Source organism: Canis lupus, chromosome 30 (genome assembly GCF_048164855.1).
Source record: "Canis lupus baileyi chromosome 30, mCanLup2.hap1, whole genome shotgun sequence".
Lineage (NCBI taxonomy): Eukaryota > Metazoa > Chordata > Mammalia > Carnivora > Canidae > Canis > Canis lupus.
This window is the reverse complement of record NC_132867.1, coordinates 28,666,781-28,683,795: the sequence shown is the minus strand read 5'-3', so window position 1 is coordinate 28,683,795 and position 17,015 is coordinate 28,666,781. Positions and strand designations below refer to the sequence as shown.

The 17,015-nt window shown below is 36.7% G+C and overlaps 1 protein-coding gene across 6 annotated transcripts in view; it reads left to right on the top strand.

Moving 5' to 3' along the window:
• GRIK1 (glutamate ionotropic receptor kainate type subunit 1) overlaps nt 1-17,015 on the top strand; it is a 361,214-nt gene that overhangs the window by 224,209 nt on the left and 119,990 nt on the right. For all 6 annotated transcript variants that reach the window (XM_072806695.1, XM_072806696.1, XM_072806699.1 and 3 more), the window contains exons 2-3: nt 1,209-1,376; nt 4,744-5,001. In XM_072806695.1, the coding sequence (XP_072662796.1) occupies nt 1,209-1,376; nt 4,744-5,001 (426 nt within the window). The remainder of the gene's footprint in view (nt 1-1,208; nt 1,377-4,743; nt 5,002-17,015) is intronic.

Below are 17,015 nucleotides of genomic sequence, written 5' to 3'. Positions count from 1 at the left end.
GCGTGAATATCTCCTATCGTCAGCTCAAAAGCCAGAAACATATCCAAAGAAAGCCACAGTAATCCTGCACAAACTTGCTCAGCTTTTGTAACCTGACATTGTAATTGATTATTTAATAGAGAAAACCAGTTGAGCAAGAAATTGCAAAATAATAATAATTTTATAATTAATAAAAATTATAGATGTGCATTTGTTTACCATCTTTCAAAATAGAATCAAAGTCATTCCTTGAATTAGAGTTTGCCAATTGGAGTTCTTTTCTAAAAATACACATAGATCATACAGGTGCCTGTGCCATTTATTTGGGATTTGCAGTTTTTTATTTTTCTTTCTTCTTCTTCTTCTTCTTCTTCTTCTTCTTCTTCTTCTTCTTCTTCTTCTTCTTCTTCTTCTTCTTTTTTGAGTGTAGAGAGAACTTGCAAATCAATCTGGCATATACAAGCAAAGTAAGAGCTGAATTCTCCGATGAGGCTTTGAGCACTGGTATTTTGTACTGCTGCTTGTTTGGAGATTTTCCCATTTGAGATACCAAAGGTTTAGTGCATGTTCTCTCTTAGGGGAGCAACACATTTCTCTGGAGATAAGATGCAGGATGGCTTTGAGGCGAGACCAAACAGTTTCTCAAAACAAAACAAACAACCGTTCTTTAAATCTGCCCGTGCACTTTGGAAGGTACTAGAATATGACCCCAGAATTCTGGGCCATAAGAAAAGAAGAAATGTTTTCATTTTGAAAAATTTAAGTGTATGTGTGTCTCATTTTGACCCCACTCAACTTTCTGACTGATTTCTCTGGAGTCGAAAAGGTCTGCTTTTGAATCGAAAGAGCTTCATTCTGAGGAAGGATGGTCCTGCCAGATACAGCTCAAATTATGTTGAGGTCAACCACAGTGTGATTCATGTCCCAACTGCAGGAAATCACCCTCCACCACGTTGTCAGTTTTATTTGACATGATACTAAATATTTGGAATACATTGGCCATCTGAGAGGTAACATACAGTCCAACTTTGGCTTTAAAATTTTAGGCATACAAATAAAGACCAGTTTATGCACAGGTGACAAGCGCTGATAAATTTTAACATTGGGTTGTGGATCTGTTCTGACCATCACTCCATTTATTGGGGGGGGGGGCTTTTGTTTGAATCTCTTATATTCATCTTAAAATACGGCACAATGATGTGACTAATGCATCCCTTTTGCTATTGCAGGAGGCATTTTTGAAACTGTGGAAAATGAACCCGTTAATGTCGAAGAATTAGCATTCAAGTTCGCAGTCACCAGCATTAACAGAAATCGAACCCTGATGCCTAACACTACGTTAACCTACGACATCCAGAGAATTAACCTTTTTGATAGTTTTGAAGCCTCGCGGAGAGGTAACTATTTTCACATTTTTAAAAGCTTTTTTGGGTGATGTGTCTGCCCTACAAGTCACCTTTTTTGCTACCTGCCCTTTTTCAGAGTGGACATTTTTGTGTAAATGGGTTGCAGGAAATCTCGGTCCTTGATGTCACTGTCCAGTGCAATCTGAACCATCCTAATGGATGTTGCCTAGCTATGTTTTCTGGGCCATTCTGATTAGCTCACCCTTCAGTGCCCTCTACTCTATGATTAACCGGTTCAGCTGTGAATGGAAAATGTCAGGCTTGATCTGTTTTTCCTTCCTGAGGCTGAGATACCACCATGAAATTGTACAGTGCAGTCAAATAAAACTTTGTGGAAGGTCATATGCACCGAGCATGTGGAAATGCCCACAGCACGCATAACTCACATCCTGAATTTTAACAGGTTGTAAACTACTGGGTTTACGTAGCATCTCCTAAGCTTTTTTTTTTTTTTTTTTTTTACTCTTTTCCACAAAATCATAGAAATATAAAAAGTAAACCAATGAAACAATCTCTGCATTTTTTTTCTGATTCTCTTTCTCTTCTGAATAGAAGACAAGGTCCTACGAAATAATCCAATTTAGATATAGGCCAGGTTTCAAAGTTTCTCATGAAAGAGCCATTGGGATTGCGAAGCTTGCTTAGACATCCCCTGAACACTTCTAAGACAACTCTGAAGCACAGCCACATTCAATACACCTGAAACTCAGCCTCTAACCAAGGAGGTATTGAGACTCCATGCAGGTGTTTGTATGGAAACCAACGCTGCCCCGCACCCCCAAGTGTGTGGGGGGTGGGGGCTCTTTCCCTCATAGAGGAATGTTTTGCCCATTAAACACACACAAATAAATGGAATGTAATGAACACCATTTTTATGTCAATTGTCAAGTAACTAATACTGGTTGTTTCCACATAGAATTAACTCAGGACCATCAGATGTGTGTCCTTACACACTCTTCTGCAGGATTCTTAGTGTACTTTATAAACAAAAGGTAAAAGTTGTTTTCCAAAGGGTTCAGATGAAAAGCATATAGTATAATGGTTCTTTTTTTTCTTTAATCTATGGTATGACTATAGTGTAAGTACGTTTTCTTTTTAAAGCTGGATAGAGTTGCAGATACTACATAAGTCAGAGTTGTCTATGAACAAATAATAAAAACGAGTACTCACAAAGCACTTCAAAATCATCTTTACGTGAATTATTTCTATGGGTGAGATCTCTTTCTCTGCCTCTCTCTGTCTCTCATCTCTTTCTATTTTTGTCTTTCTCTATGTCTACGTCTCTGTCTCTCTTTTTCTCTCTGTCCTGTCTCTCCGTCACACACACACACAAACATTGCTGAGCAAATATCTTAGAAAGGCAAACATATTTACAACGATACTTCAACCCACATAGAAGTGAAAGCTTTTTTTGTGGTCTTGAGTACCTGTCATACTTGTAAATTAAACACCCCCAATGCTTCTTAAAACTGGTAATTTTCCGGCAAACAGAATTCAAAAAAATTGATTTTCTGTCATGTCATATTAGCATCCCAGAGCTACATATTAGCGGGAATCTCAATCCATTGCCCATGTTAGACAAAACAACAATTCATATACTCTCATGCTCTCATTTTATCTTACCAGTGAAAACATATCCAGAAAATAAGCTTCTGAAGGCAATGGCAATTTACACTTACTGCACTTAATGCAGAAAATTATGTCTTCATATCTCAAGTAGAAATTTGGTACCAAAGAGCAGTCTCAGAAAGTTTTCCTTGTGAATGACTGTCAACATTTTCAATTACATAGATATTTACAATATGGCTTTCAAAACTTTATTATTTTTTCTCTCTAAATCAAGTCAGATAATTTTGACAAATTATATCTATATAGTTTTACTACTTATAAATTTTGTTATTACTTAATCCAAATATTTAATTATTATCTCTTGGCAGTTCCAAATTCTTTTAAATTAGTATTCAAGTATAAATTTGAAATGCTTTTAAACTTATGTAATAATGCCAGCATAAATTTATATCAGCATGAAATGAATAGACACTATTTTACATGGTTATAGAAGATAATTGATCCCAGTCTTTCTGGAAGGAAATTTGCTTAATATGTATTGAGTAACACAAAAATATCATTCCATTAAATTATAGCTGAAATCTATTCTAAGAAAGTAACGTAAAATTCAGAGAAAAATATAAGAACTAAGATTAGTAGTGTAATACTAATTATAATAATAAAAATTAGGGGCAGCTTAAATGTTCAAAAGCATCAGAAATAGTTAAATAAATGATGACCTATCCATGGAATGGGCTATTCTACAGACATGAAAAATAAATACTTTTGAAGACTTTGTAAGGGGACTTGGGGGGAAGGTGTGCTTTTAGTATTAAATTCAGTATTAAACGAAGAAAGTGATGTATCATACTGTATCTATATAAATGATTTATTTTCTTATAAACTGGAATGCCAAAATATGAATAAGTATTTTTCCAAGATGATAAAATTACAGGGCCTTTTTTTCTCTCCCTTACCCTTTAAAATATTCCAAATTATCTCAATGAGTGTATAAAATCTTATACTGAGAAAAATAAATGTTATGAATTAATTTTTAAGTACATATTGACTTGATTTTGTCAAGCTACATGTCGGCTGATGTTGAGGTGGGGAGAGACCTCACCTTGAGCTGGGTCCCTGGGCTCTGGTACAGAGCCAGTAACCCTGACTCACTCCGTTGTCTATGGTATTAGTGGGTTGGACCAAATGGCTTCTAAGATCTCTTTAAGTTATCCTATGCTATTATTCTATAATTAATTAGGTATCAGTACCACTTACTATTCGTTAGCAGTTTTTCAATAGCCTGGAATTCCTTTCTGAGTTTTGGAAAGATGGGAACTAAAGTACTTTGCAGCCACCCAGAGAATCTTCTGAATTCTTAGACCACATTAATATTCTCATTGCCACCCTGCCATAGGACAGAACTTCATTCACATGAAATTCACTTGGCAAATGTCTTGTAGAGCAGCTCTGAAGACCCCTGGGATACGCCACACCAAGCAGGGGATTTAGACCCCACCTGGTTAAAAATAATGGTGTGAGACCAGCCACTCATTTTTGATTGCAAAGAGTTGGCCCTGTAATGTGTTGCTAATCAGTGCCACATTCAAGTCTCTCAATATTTTAGTATCTCAGGGATATTGGAAGTTGATTAAGCATATTTTTCTCAACATACAGTTGGAGAGTGGAGGAGAATTTCCAACAACGAAAATAAAAAAATCATAAAAAGAAAGATGAAATTCACAGCTCTCTCCTTCTCTCCCCCCTTCCCTGCCCTCCCTTTCCACATTTCCTTGTCTGTGACCACTAGCCTGTGACCAGCTGGCTCTTGGTGTGGCTGCTCTCTTTGGCCCTTCCCACAGTTCCTCTGTCAGTGCTGTGCAGTCGATTTGCAATGCTCTCGAAGTTCCACACATACAGACCCGCTGGAAACACCCATCGGTGGACAACAAAGACTTGTTTTACATCAACCTGTATCCAGATTATGCAGCTATCAGCAGGGCAGTCCTGGATCTGGTCCTCTACTACAACTGGAAAACAGTGACGTTGGTGTATGAGGACAGCACAGGTATGGGATTTGCATGAGACCTCACCTGGCCATGTTGGGTCTGAACAAAGGGAGTCCAAGTGTTCTAAAGGCATTAACTCCTCAGGTGGGGTGCATGAGAATGCTCCTCTATATGAAGCTAACTGGAGTATTCTAATTTAGGAAGGCCATGTGTCATTGTGCCCAATTTCTTTGGATCCTTGCTGATGATCCTTCTGTCATCATACTTAGGAGGATGTTCTAAAAGAGATATCACCTTATTGATTTAGGTTGTAATCCAATAGAATATAAAAGATGTGATTTCATCTCTACAACTTTATTAAGACTGTGATCATGACTCCATTCCTCAAATAATGCAGAGAAAGTTGGAAAAGGACTATCAAATATGCTTCCAACTTGATAAGTAACTAAGTAAATGTTACATGTTAGAAAAGTTTCTAAAGTAGGTTAACAAAGAAGAATGTAGTAGGTGGTTATATCAATGAAACTGACCATTTCATAGGAAAAGGACTAAAAACCTTTCATATCCAACTGTTAATAAAGCTTGCATTGTTCCACTGCTTATTTTAGGATGCGGAACAGAACTGTGGTGCTTAGAGCCTCCATCTCACTAGGCAATTTCTCTAATCTGCCCCCATTTCAAGTTTCTTTTGCTGGCACCTTTCCTTTCTGCCTTCTGGTCACATTTTGAAGTTTGTTGGAGCTTAGGCTCCCTTTTATCCAGTTAAATCCCCATGCCAGTGACTCTCCTTTGTCAAGTCCTTCTAATTTAAAACTGTTCACCATCTTGCCCTCTTCATCTCCATTAACCCCAGCACCAGTTTCCCTGAACTCCCTATACCTCATGTCAGCTTAGATGAAGAGTCCACCATCCTTTACATACTTTATCTGGCTCTTATTGAAGTAGAGTTGACACACAATGTTACACTAGTTTCAGGTGTACAACATAGTGATTCAACAAGTTTATACCTTATGCTATGCTCCCCAAAAATATAGCTACCATCTGTCACCACACAATGCTATTACAATGTCCTTAACCATAGTCCTTAGGTTGTGCCTTTTATTCCTATAATTTATTCATTCTATAACCAGAAGCCTGTATCTCCCACTCCCCTTCACTCATTTTGCCCACCTCCCACCCCACTTTCCTTCTGGCAACCATCAGTTTGTTCTCTGTATTTATGGGTTTCTCTTCTCTTTTGGTTTGCTCATTTCTTCATTTGTTTTGTTTTTCCACATATGAGTGAAATCATGTAATATTTGTCTCCGTCTGACCTATTTCACTCAGCATAATAGCCTTCAGGTCCATGCAAGTTGTTACAAAACTAATTCTTTTTATAGCTGTGTTATATTCCATTACACACACACACACACACACACACACACAGGAATATATATATGCATATATTTTTATTTATACACACACCATAACTTCTTTATCCATTCATCTATCAATGAACATTTGAGTTGTTTCCATATCTTAGCTATTATAAATAATGCTGCAATAAACATAAGGGTACATATATCTTTTTTAGTTAGTATTTCATTTTCTTTGGGTAAATACCCAGTAGTGGAATTGTTGAATCATATGGCATTTCTATTTTTAATTTTCTGAGGAACCTCCATGCTGTTTTCTACAGTAGCTGCACCAATTTACATTCCCACCAACAGTGCATGAAGTTTCCTTCTTTTCTACATTTTCACCAACAATTATTCTTTTTTCTCTTTTTGATACTAGTCATTATGAGTGGTATAAGGTGATATCTCATTGTGGTTTTGACTTGCATTTCCCTGATGATGAGTGATGTTGAGCATCTTTTCACATGTCTGTTGGCCATTGGTAGATCTTTGGAAAACTATTTAGGTCCTATGCCATTTTTAATTGGATTATTGGGTGGGGGTTGGTGTTGAGCTCTATAAGTCCTTCATATATTTTGGATATTGACCCTTTATCAAATATTTTATTTGCAAAAAAAAAAACAACACAAATATTTTATTTGAAAATGTCCTCTCCCATTCAGTAGGTTGCTTTTTTTTGTTTGTTTGGTGATGCTTTCCTTTGCTGCACAGAAGTTTTTTATTTTGGCGTAGTCCCAATAGTTTAGTTTTGCTTTTGTTTCTCTTGCCTGAGGAGATGTATCCATAAATATGTCCCTTTCTGAAGCTGCCCCTTAACTATGCATGATCCTCCACACAACCCCTAAGATGGTGAACTGTCTCATTCCACATGATAACACTCAAGTATCACTTCTTCCTTAAAGCTCCCTGAGACCACCATAGGGTTCAATGGCACTTTGCAAATTCAAGCATTATATTACATGTTTCAATTACCAGTTCGCACATCTAGGAGACTAGGAATTCCTAAACATTGGGCTTTTATCTTATTTATTTTTCTAATCTGCCACCTAACACAATTATGGCATATAGGGAAGTAGTTAGTAATTATATGTGCAAGGAATAATACTATTTACTTTCTATGAATTGTTTCTCCAAGAATTAAAATTAACTCCTTCCTTGATCTACAAATTTGGTAATAAGATTGAGAAAATTATCTGTGAAAATTAATAAAGCAAAGCACTTACATTTTTAATAGTATTTCATTTTTCATTGTCCTTTTCATCAAACACTAGTACTTATTACTTCTTGGAGGATGAATAGTAAGCCTCCTCCACTTTGCACTAAACTCTGGTTCCATTTTAAACTGTCAGATAAATGTGACTGTTCTGGTTAGAAATATGCATTTATGTATTTTCTTATACCTCATCTCATTTTAGAAAGAAGTGGAAGTAGGTGATTGGAAATATAACTTATGAATATTATATTCAAAACAGTCCTATAGGGAAGGATAAGCCATAGGCAGTCATATTCTTAAATCTTCATCTGCTTGCTGGGAAGTAAGAAACATACAATCAAACAAATTCCACAAACTATTTAAAAAGACTTGACATTGAATATTATAATTTGTAGGGCTAGAAAAGTTTTCCCTTCCTTCCTTCCTTCCTTCCTTCCTTCCTTCCTTCCTTCCTTCCTTCCTTCCTTCCTTCCTTCTAGGATCTTTGGCTGGTCAAGCAATTAAATTGACATGAGGCAGATTAACAGGAGGGAAGCAAAGTTTAATAAGATGTATACCACGTGTAAGCATGGGAGACACCCAAGAAAACTAAGTAGCTCTCTGAAATAGCCAAAGCCATTTTGTCTTTGCTAAAGACAAAAGGTGTTAGGGATATAGTCAGTTATGGAAAGTTATCAGGAAAAGCACAGTGAACAAAAGTAAGCTTATTATTTATATTTAAGTCCCTGCTTCCTCCATTGAGTAGAATTTCTAGAGATTGAGTCATCCCATCTTCCTGGTACAGTTGGAGACACTTTACAAATTAAGATTTCCCTTACACATGTAAATGTCTTTTATAAAAAGGTAACATCTACTCAGATTTCAGAGTTTCATCTGTCTGCTGTTTCTTAATAATAAACACCTTATAATAATCCCCATGCCAAAGAGACACATTTTGGGCTGGCAAATTCCACTCCCATTCAATTATAAATGTAAGTACAGTCAGATCTTCCATGTTGTTTACCTTTGTAAATAGAGAATTGCATGACCTAATTAAAGTCCTACTATTTCTCATCATGTAGTACACGCGATAGTACAAATTTTTCTCGCTATCTCTACCATCTCCAGCAAAGCAGGAGCATCTAAAGGGAGAACAAATTAGTGAATAATATTAAAACTTTTAGACTTAAGAACTGAACTAAAAGTGTGAGCATAACTGTCATAGATTTAAAATTGTATTTAGACAAAATACAATTTGTAAAAGGATAACAAAAGTTGATGTCCTAACCAACCTGATTTCAGGTGAGCACCTGTAAGTGATGGGCATTTTGCACAGGAGGAAGCTCAAACTATCATTTCTATAATTTTTATAAGAAACTGAAATCTGCTTTTCATCCCTATTAAGTTCACTTGAGCCCAGTTGCTCAATAAATACTTGCTGAAGTTGAAAATCCCAGATGAGTTTGTATGTTGCCCATTAAGTTAGAAATGATTCATGTTAAAATTATTTTGCCCACAAAGAAATTAAAAATGTAAATGAATAATCAATTGAGCCATTAATTTGGAACCCAGAGAGTAAACGAGAGTAAACAGGTCAACTGAGATCAATAAAAGCAGACATCTTTTGCCTTTGAGTGGGTTTAATACTGCTTGACTCAGGATTTTGGTTGCAGTAATTATCAAGCCATAAAAGGAGAAAACTTAGTAAACCTGAAGGAAAAGGAAGGACTTAGGTGTGCTCACCACCCGCCCTCACACCAGAATTAAGTACCCATTAAAAACACTTTCCTGGGATTTGTTTAGGAGTTTGTTAAATAGCCTGAAGCCAGCACAGATGTCTGGGGGACCAAATGGCCCAGAACTCCCATTGAAGTCAAGGGGAGCACTGTGCTTATCTCTAAGGACAAAATTCAATTCACTAAATACTAGCAAGCAGAATTCTGTCCTCTGGAAGTGAAAATGTGGAAAGACTCTAGAGAACTGTTGGGGGAGTGAAGTTTTGTTCCGCTTCATCTCTCTCTCTCTCTCTTGCCTGGATGTTCTTCCCATCAGTCACCTACTTTTCTCTGATTCCCACATTCAGAGGTGACCCTAGGCAATGAGAAATTGCTGCTCATTGGTCATCCCTCTGCTTCATTAGACCCCTGGTGGATGCCTGGCTTCTATCCCTTTGCACACATCAAAAAGAGCTGAGAAGCTGAGCACCAAATGCAGTGTGGAGGATAGTCAGCAGTTTCTGCTTTTTCAAGGCCAATCTCGGTGAAATGTAGCCACAACTATTCCTGTAGAACAGGGGCCAGCAAATTACTTTCTCTAAAGGGCCAAATAGTATATAGCTCATGATTTGTGGGTCATATGATCACTACTATTTAACTCTGCCAAGGTAGCAAGAAAACAGCCATAGGCAACATGCAAATGAATGAGTATGGTGTGTTCCAATAAACCTTTATTTATAACAAAGAGGCCAGTGTGGTGAGATCAGTGAGAGGGGAAGGGTAACAGGAAAGTAGGTCAGAGAAAAGCACCATATAGATCATGGAGGATTTTATAGACTATAGGGAGAGCTTCTGCCTTTCATGAAATGGGAAAACCATTGGAAAGTTTTCAGGAGTGACATGATCAGATTTACATCAAAGAAAGATCATTCTGGCTCTTCTATCGATAATATAATACAGGAAGTCAAAGGTAAAAATAGGTAGCTTCTAGGGATCCTTGGGTGGCTCAGCAGTTTAGCACCTGCCTTCAGCCCAGGGCGTGATCCTGGAGTCCCGGGATGGAATCCCACATTGGGCTCCCTGCATGGAGCCTGCTTCTCCCTCTGCCTGTGTCTCTACCTCTCTCTGTGTGTGTCTCTCATGAATAAATAAATAAAATCTTTTTAAAAATAGGTAGCTTCTAGAGAAATCAAGGCAACTGAGGAAGGTAAGTAATAGAGGAGTAAAAAATCATTAGTTTGTAGAAATAGTTTGAATGTTGAACTAGCATAATACCCTGAAGAAGTGGAGGCTGGCTGAGAGAGAAATAAAGGAGTCAAGGGTCAGTCTAAACTTTTTAGCCTCAGCCAATCAAAGGAGTTAACATCACCCGAGGAATAGGATATCAAGAGTTTGTTCAGTCATAAACATAGTGGGTTTAAATTTGTGATATCTACTACATTCAAGTGAAGACAGCTTCACTTGAATATATATTAGGCAGCTAATATATAGAATGTGGTGTGAGCTGGAGATACAAATTCAAAAGTCCTCAGCATATAGATGGGACTAGATAAAGCCATCAAGGAAATGAGTTCTGGCCAGATGCCTCTAGCCCCAAGTTGACAACACATAGTCCTCAAGAGGTCTTTTTTTTTTTTTTTTTTTCATCTATGGTCATTTTTCTCAACACATTAGAGCCATGATAACTATCACTTGAAACATTATCTCAAAGCTTTACAATGAGTATTAAGTTGAAATAAGGTTAATTTGAAACAGTGATTGGAAGAAACAGTAAACTCAAGGAGAAAACACAAGAGAAATGACAACAACAAATATCACAATACCTAAATTCTTGGGTTCTGATTATGTGCCACACATTCTTTTAAATATTTTGTATAATAAACTCATTTAATATGTTCAACCACTCTATGAATAAGTGAAATAACTGTTCTTATGGTCATATTTAAATAGTGACTTAGATATTATGTTTATTACATTTCTCTCTATCTTCCCATAGAAAACAGAAATAATATATTGTCCAAAACCAATTTTGACAGAGTCTTAAAATTTCAATGTGAAGAAAATTAGCATTTTGGTATAAATGACCAAGACAAAATGAAAGATATTCAGTATGTAATCAGTGCCAAATAAAACAATAAGTAAATCTTTTCCTTTTCAGCAATCACAACTCACCCCGTTGAATTATGATGACTATTTGTGCTAGCCAGAACACTTCTGGTACATACCCTCCCACAATTCCACCTGAAATAGCTGAGGGTGGAAGTCCTTGGCACTCAGTAGCAACAAGATAATAAATCATAGCTCTTTTTTTTCCCCTCTGTCTTCACTCTTTTCTATCCTACCTATCTACCCACTCCAGTCCTCTGTCCAGACCCTATTCAAATTTTCAGAATTCTGTTTGGAAACCAATCTTTAGATATTGCACGGAGGTATATTATTTTTAGTTACCATTGATATCAGCAAAAAGTCAAGACTAAAATGCCCTGGTTGAGCTAACTGCAACACAGTTCATCTCAAATATTTTGACTAGGTTCTTCTTTGAGGTCCTTTGATCAAGGGACACAATTTTTCTTTTGGGAAGTCTCTAGCTTTTTTTTTTTTTTTTTTGATGCACTTTTGAAAAATCATATGTATGAAGATCTGCACTTAAAAGTGCTGTATTTCCCCCAGGTAATTCACTCACTTACCCATTTTCCATTTCTCAGTTCTGATTTTTCCTTCCCTCTGGAGGGTACATAGATCCCCTTAAGAATCCTATTAGATTTCGGTGTATTAATATACCAACAAGTTTGTGAAATGCCATTTTACATGTTTCTAAGTACAAATGAAGAGGAAATTAATATTTAAAATGTACAATCTTATCTGTGGGTCCCAATGGTTTATTACATTCATTCTTATGGCATCAACCCCACTAATGTGGTTTAATGAACAGGGAATTGGATTAAGACTCAAGAAAACCTGGGTACTTTTCTTTTGAACTAATACTCATTAAATATAACTAAACTGTCCAGAAATGAACTGGGCTGCAGTGTGAGAAGAATTTCTCAACTAAAAAGGTGTTCAGCAGCAGCTGTGTGGAGGGGGGTCATGCATCAAGTAGGGCTTTGACCTTTAAGATCCCTTCCATTCCTGACATCTGTGACTGATTTTCAGAGCCGATCTAAACAATTAACCTCACTGTGTCTCACTTTCCTTACTGTAAAATAGCACTGACACCTTTTCACCTTGAAGGTATATTCTGAGGTTTATTAAGATATTTATAAAGCATGTAGCATCCTTCATAAAAGGAGCGATGTAAATAGCAAAGTTTATTATTATTTAAGGGGAAGGCATGGGAAATTTTAAACACTCACTGGAAATAGCAGCTTTTTTTTTTCCTCCTCCATATGCTCCACCTGTTTCCAGAGTCACTCCCTGTGCATGCAAATCAGCATTTTTCTGTGTCATGTCTGAGTGCACAGAGTGGATAGGTGGCCAAAACTAGTGTTTAGAATTGGCTATTTGGACATTTTTGAAAGTTATCTCCATATGCAGAGCCCAGCTCAAACTCATGTGAAATAAATAGCCTCTTGCTCTGAAGTGCTTTTAAAACCAAAGATGTGGTTTCCAATCACATTCTTGGGGGTGGTAGTGGAGGAAGGAGGCAGTGTTCTTTTATATCTCCATATTTACTCTTTTTATTTAGAAAGATGTGAACTTAGAAAAAAAGATGCCGGAAAGGAACAATGAACTCCTGTATGCCTTTCATTTAGTTCAGCAGTTGTTATCCTTTGGCTACGTGTGCCTTAATGCTCTGTGATTTGCTCAATATAAAACAATTACAACAACAATAGTGGTAATAAGTAATTGTGTTGTTGAACCATTTGATAGTAAGTGGTAGACGTCATGACCTTTTTATCCCTTAAATGCATTTAGTATGTATTTCCTAAGAACTAGGGCCTTCCTTGTTATAACCACACTACAATTATCAAATACAGGAAACTTAACACTAATACCATACTACTGTATACAAATAGGATAATAGTTTTTTTTTTTTAATGCTCTGCAGAGATGACAGAGTCTAGGGGAGCAGATATTTGCTGGCCAGAGGGTTCATTGCAGATTGTTCTAAATAACTGAGGCTTTCCCAGTGACTAGGATATGGTTCTTTCCCAGGCACAGAAGGAGCTCCGTGAGGTGCTTTTGGCCAAGAACCTGTGGGGTGCTTATGGGCCTTTGGGCTCTTTTTACCTGGATGGAAGGGACTCCGAGCCAGCACAACCCTCATGCAAGTCGCAGGTGCACCTCACAGCCTCTTCTCACAGAAAAAGACTGATCCAGGTTGCTGTGTCTGCACTGATCACTCTCTGTCTCTCATATATATAATATTATATAAAAGGTCCTTCAGTTGGGTTTGATTGTCTCCTTAACTACATTTTATTTTTCAAATGCCTCCACCGTGGTGGGCTAGAAAGACTACCAACATCACCAGATTTGCATGCACCCTAACCCTCCTCTGCAGCTGGAGTCCCATCCTGGGAGCACTGGGTCACATGTTGAGGCTTGCTTCCAAACACAGGGTGATCATTAGCAAAGTTAGGAGTTGTGCCTAAATCAATTTCCTTCCCCTTTGTTTAGCAAATAATTTTTAGCTATTCTTTACAATGAACTGTAAGTGATTGATGGATTGCTGCAAAATGCAAATGAAAGGGAACTCTTTCTCTAATTTTTTTTCTCCCATGGGTGGGGGGAAGGCTTTTAAATTATAAATTCTACAATGTTTTCTAATGAAGGCAGAAAGGCTTTTTTTTTTTCCTCAAGCAAACAATTGCTTTGGGAAAAGAAATGTAAACCTCACTGTTCCACCCTTGTTCTTTCCACATCACCACCCCCCACCCCCTCACACACACAACTTGGTCTGTAATCTTAAAATCTGCTGAGTTTCTTCCTAGGGCAATTCACCTGCAAGCAGAAAAACTGAGAAAATTAGGGGCTCAGTAGCCAGTATATCCAAAAGATAAATTTAGACCAATTAGAAACAGTCTTTTGTACTGAGTTCTTCTTTCTCCTCTATTGGTATTAAAATAACTTTTGGGAAACAGTTGTGAAAATGCATGGTCACCTTTTTTGAGAAGAGAGCAAAATGTCATTAATGGCCTCATTTGCCAACTAAAGATTGAATGTTTTATGCTAGTCCGAAGTTTTTCTTTCTCTATTTATTTATCCAGTTATTTATTCGTATAGTTAAGTAGTTATTCATTCATCCAGTTAGATGGTTTACCTAAAATTTAAAAGTCAAGAAGGCCCACCAATTTGGTAAAAAGAGTCTGAGATTGGGAGTCAGAAAGTAGATCTGGCTTCAAGATCTGGACCTGTCACATAATAGACTTACCAAGACCTTAGGGTCTCAAGCATGTTGCTCTATCAGCCTCCAACTGCCTCAGCTTGTAATTTGTAAAAATTGAGTAGAAATTGATGTTCATCAACAAAAGTTGATTGAATGAAATCCTCTATGGGCCTTTTTTTTTTTTAATTTTGCTTTTTATACCACTTTTCTCCAACCTGGGGACCTTAATATAAAACCAAACACTGGTGAACTGTTTTCCTTACTAATTCTGAATTACTGTAAATTTACAAGTTCTGCTAGCAGTTCAACACTTAAATAGATTAAGTCATCTCCGACACGTGATAGATTTCATGTAATGAAAACACCTGAAATAATTAGTGGACTACACTGAGCTTATCAAAACAAACTTGGAAAACAAGGCTGCAAGTTGTTACTAATGTACTGTAATACTTATCTTATGAATTGCCAGTACATTGTTTATCATGTTTCTAGCCATAGAGGAACACCTGAAGCCCCTTCCTTAAAGCAAGATGGGTTCATGTCCCATGGCCTGGGTTTAGCATGGGTTTTGGAATATAATGAGCATCCTGGAAATGTTTTCCCATAAAAATTAATGAATGAAATGAGAAAATGTATTCAACTTTCAAGTATCATTAATACCATTAACATGGGTAAGTCATCCTGATAGGAACATACACTTCATGATCCACATTTCATTCAACAAAAAACAAAAGATCAGTTTGTTGCAGCAAATGAAATGCATTTTTTAAATGGTTTTCTCACTTTATTTGAAGGCCACATGGTTCCCCTTTGCAGTCATGCTCAAGTATAAAAAAAAATCGCAACTATGCAATTGCAAAGTAGGAAAGCAATAGAAAAAAATGCAAAAGAGATACAAGTAGCCAGGAGTAAAAAAGAAAGGGGAGTGGGTCCGTTTCTATTTTTTTCCCATTTCATCAAATAATTCAAAGCTATATCTGTTCCCTCAGCACCAGCAATCTGTATTTGTAATCCTGAACTGTGAAGTAGAAAGATTGAGTGCTGGACTCACAGGCAACAATTGGAACTCATGGGCTCCTACTACCTTTGTTATTCTGACAAGTTATGTAACTGCTCTGAGCCTCTGTTTCCTTCTTGGAGATAACAAAGATAATAATGCTTACTTCACAGGATTATATCAGAGGATTAACAAATATGCAAGCCCATGTGCTATTTTCTTCCATTTTTAGTAGTCATCAGTGGCTCAGTACTAGTGATCCTAGGAATGAAGAGGATAAGTAGCTCATTACCGGTATTTGGGAGTCTTCAACCACAACGATTGCTTTGAAAAAAAAAAAAAAAAGAAAGAAAGAAAAAGAAAACCAAGAATCCAGAAAGGCTTTCATTCTAACAATTTCAATTATTATGTAAAAAAAAACATTTTTTTAAAAAAATAATGAGCAGTAAATCTTGTTATGGTTCTACAGATCCTAACCACTACTACCCTCCAATTGCTTGCATCCTTTTGACTCTGAAGAGCAGCTTAATTATAAAGTTATTCTATGTACTTCAGAATGCAACCTATCCAAGATGTTAGAGGAATCTTTTAACATCTGAGCCACAAAAAAATGTGGCTGGGTGAAGGGATAGATAACGAAATAAAACAAGAAAATGAAAGACATGTATCAAGGCCAGAGGTAGCTGGCATCTGTAATAGTGCATACCAAAATTTCCATCTGAATACTGATAAAGCTTCATATTTCCTATTGATTACTTGAAGTTGACAAATCCTAAAGATACAGAACGGTGTAATTTTTTTGAAAGTTCAATTTTCCAATGTGATGAGAGTCCTTGAGTGAGAGCCAACATCATGCAGTGTAGCAATCACAAGTTAATGTTAGGGGAAATAAGACAGGCTTTATACAGATGTTTGTCTTGCCCCAGTAAAGTATGTCAATTAAAGAATGACGCAGCTCAGTAGATTCACACTTATGGTGAATCAAACATTCTCCGTCAAGTTAGTTGGGTCTATACACTTTCCTGCAATTATCAATGGTGGATTTTAAAGGAATTTTGTTTCTGCTTTTATTATCATAATCTCTAAAAACTCTATGGTCTTTTTTTAATTAAGAAAGGATTTTTCAATTCATTGTTCAATCATATTAGAAAGAGAATGTGATGAGCCATTTCTAAATGGTTTATATGGTAGGAACTGGAAAATTATATAGAAAGCCCAGCTAATTAGCTGGTAAGCAGTATGCTATACATAAATACTTGATGAAAGACTTACAGAGGTTTATAGACCCAAGAAATTCTAGTGTTCTGTTGTCTGTTTTTTTTTTTTTTTTTTTAAAGCTTTGTCCATTCCATTGAACACCTTTGGAAACTTCCAGCAACTTTTGTCTATAAAAGTTTTACAGTTACAGGCTTGGTTTGTTAAAGATTTGTGCCATTGGCCAAAAGC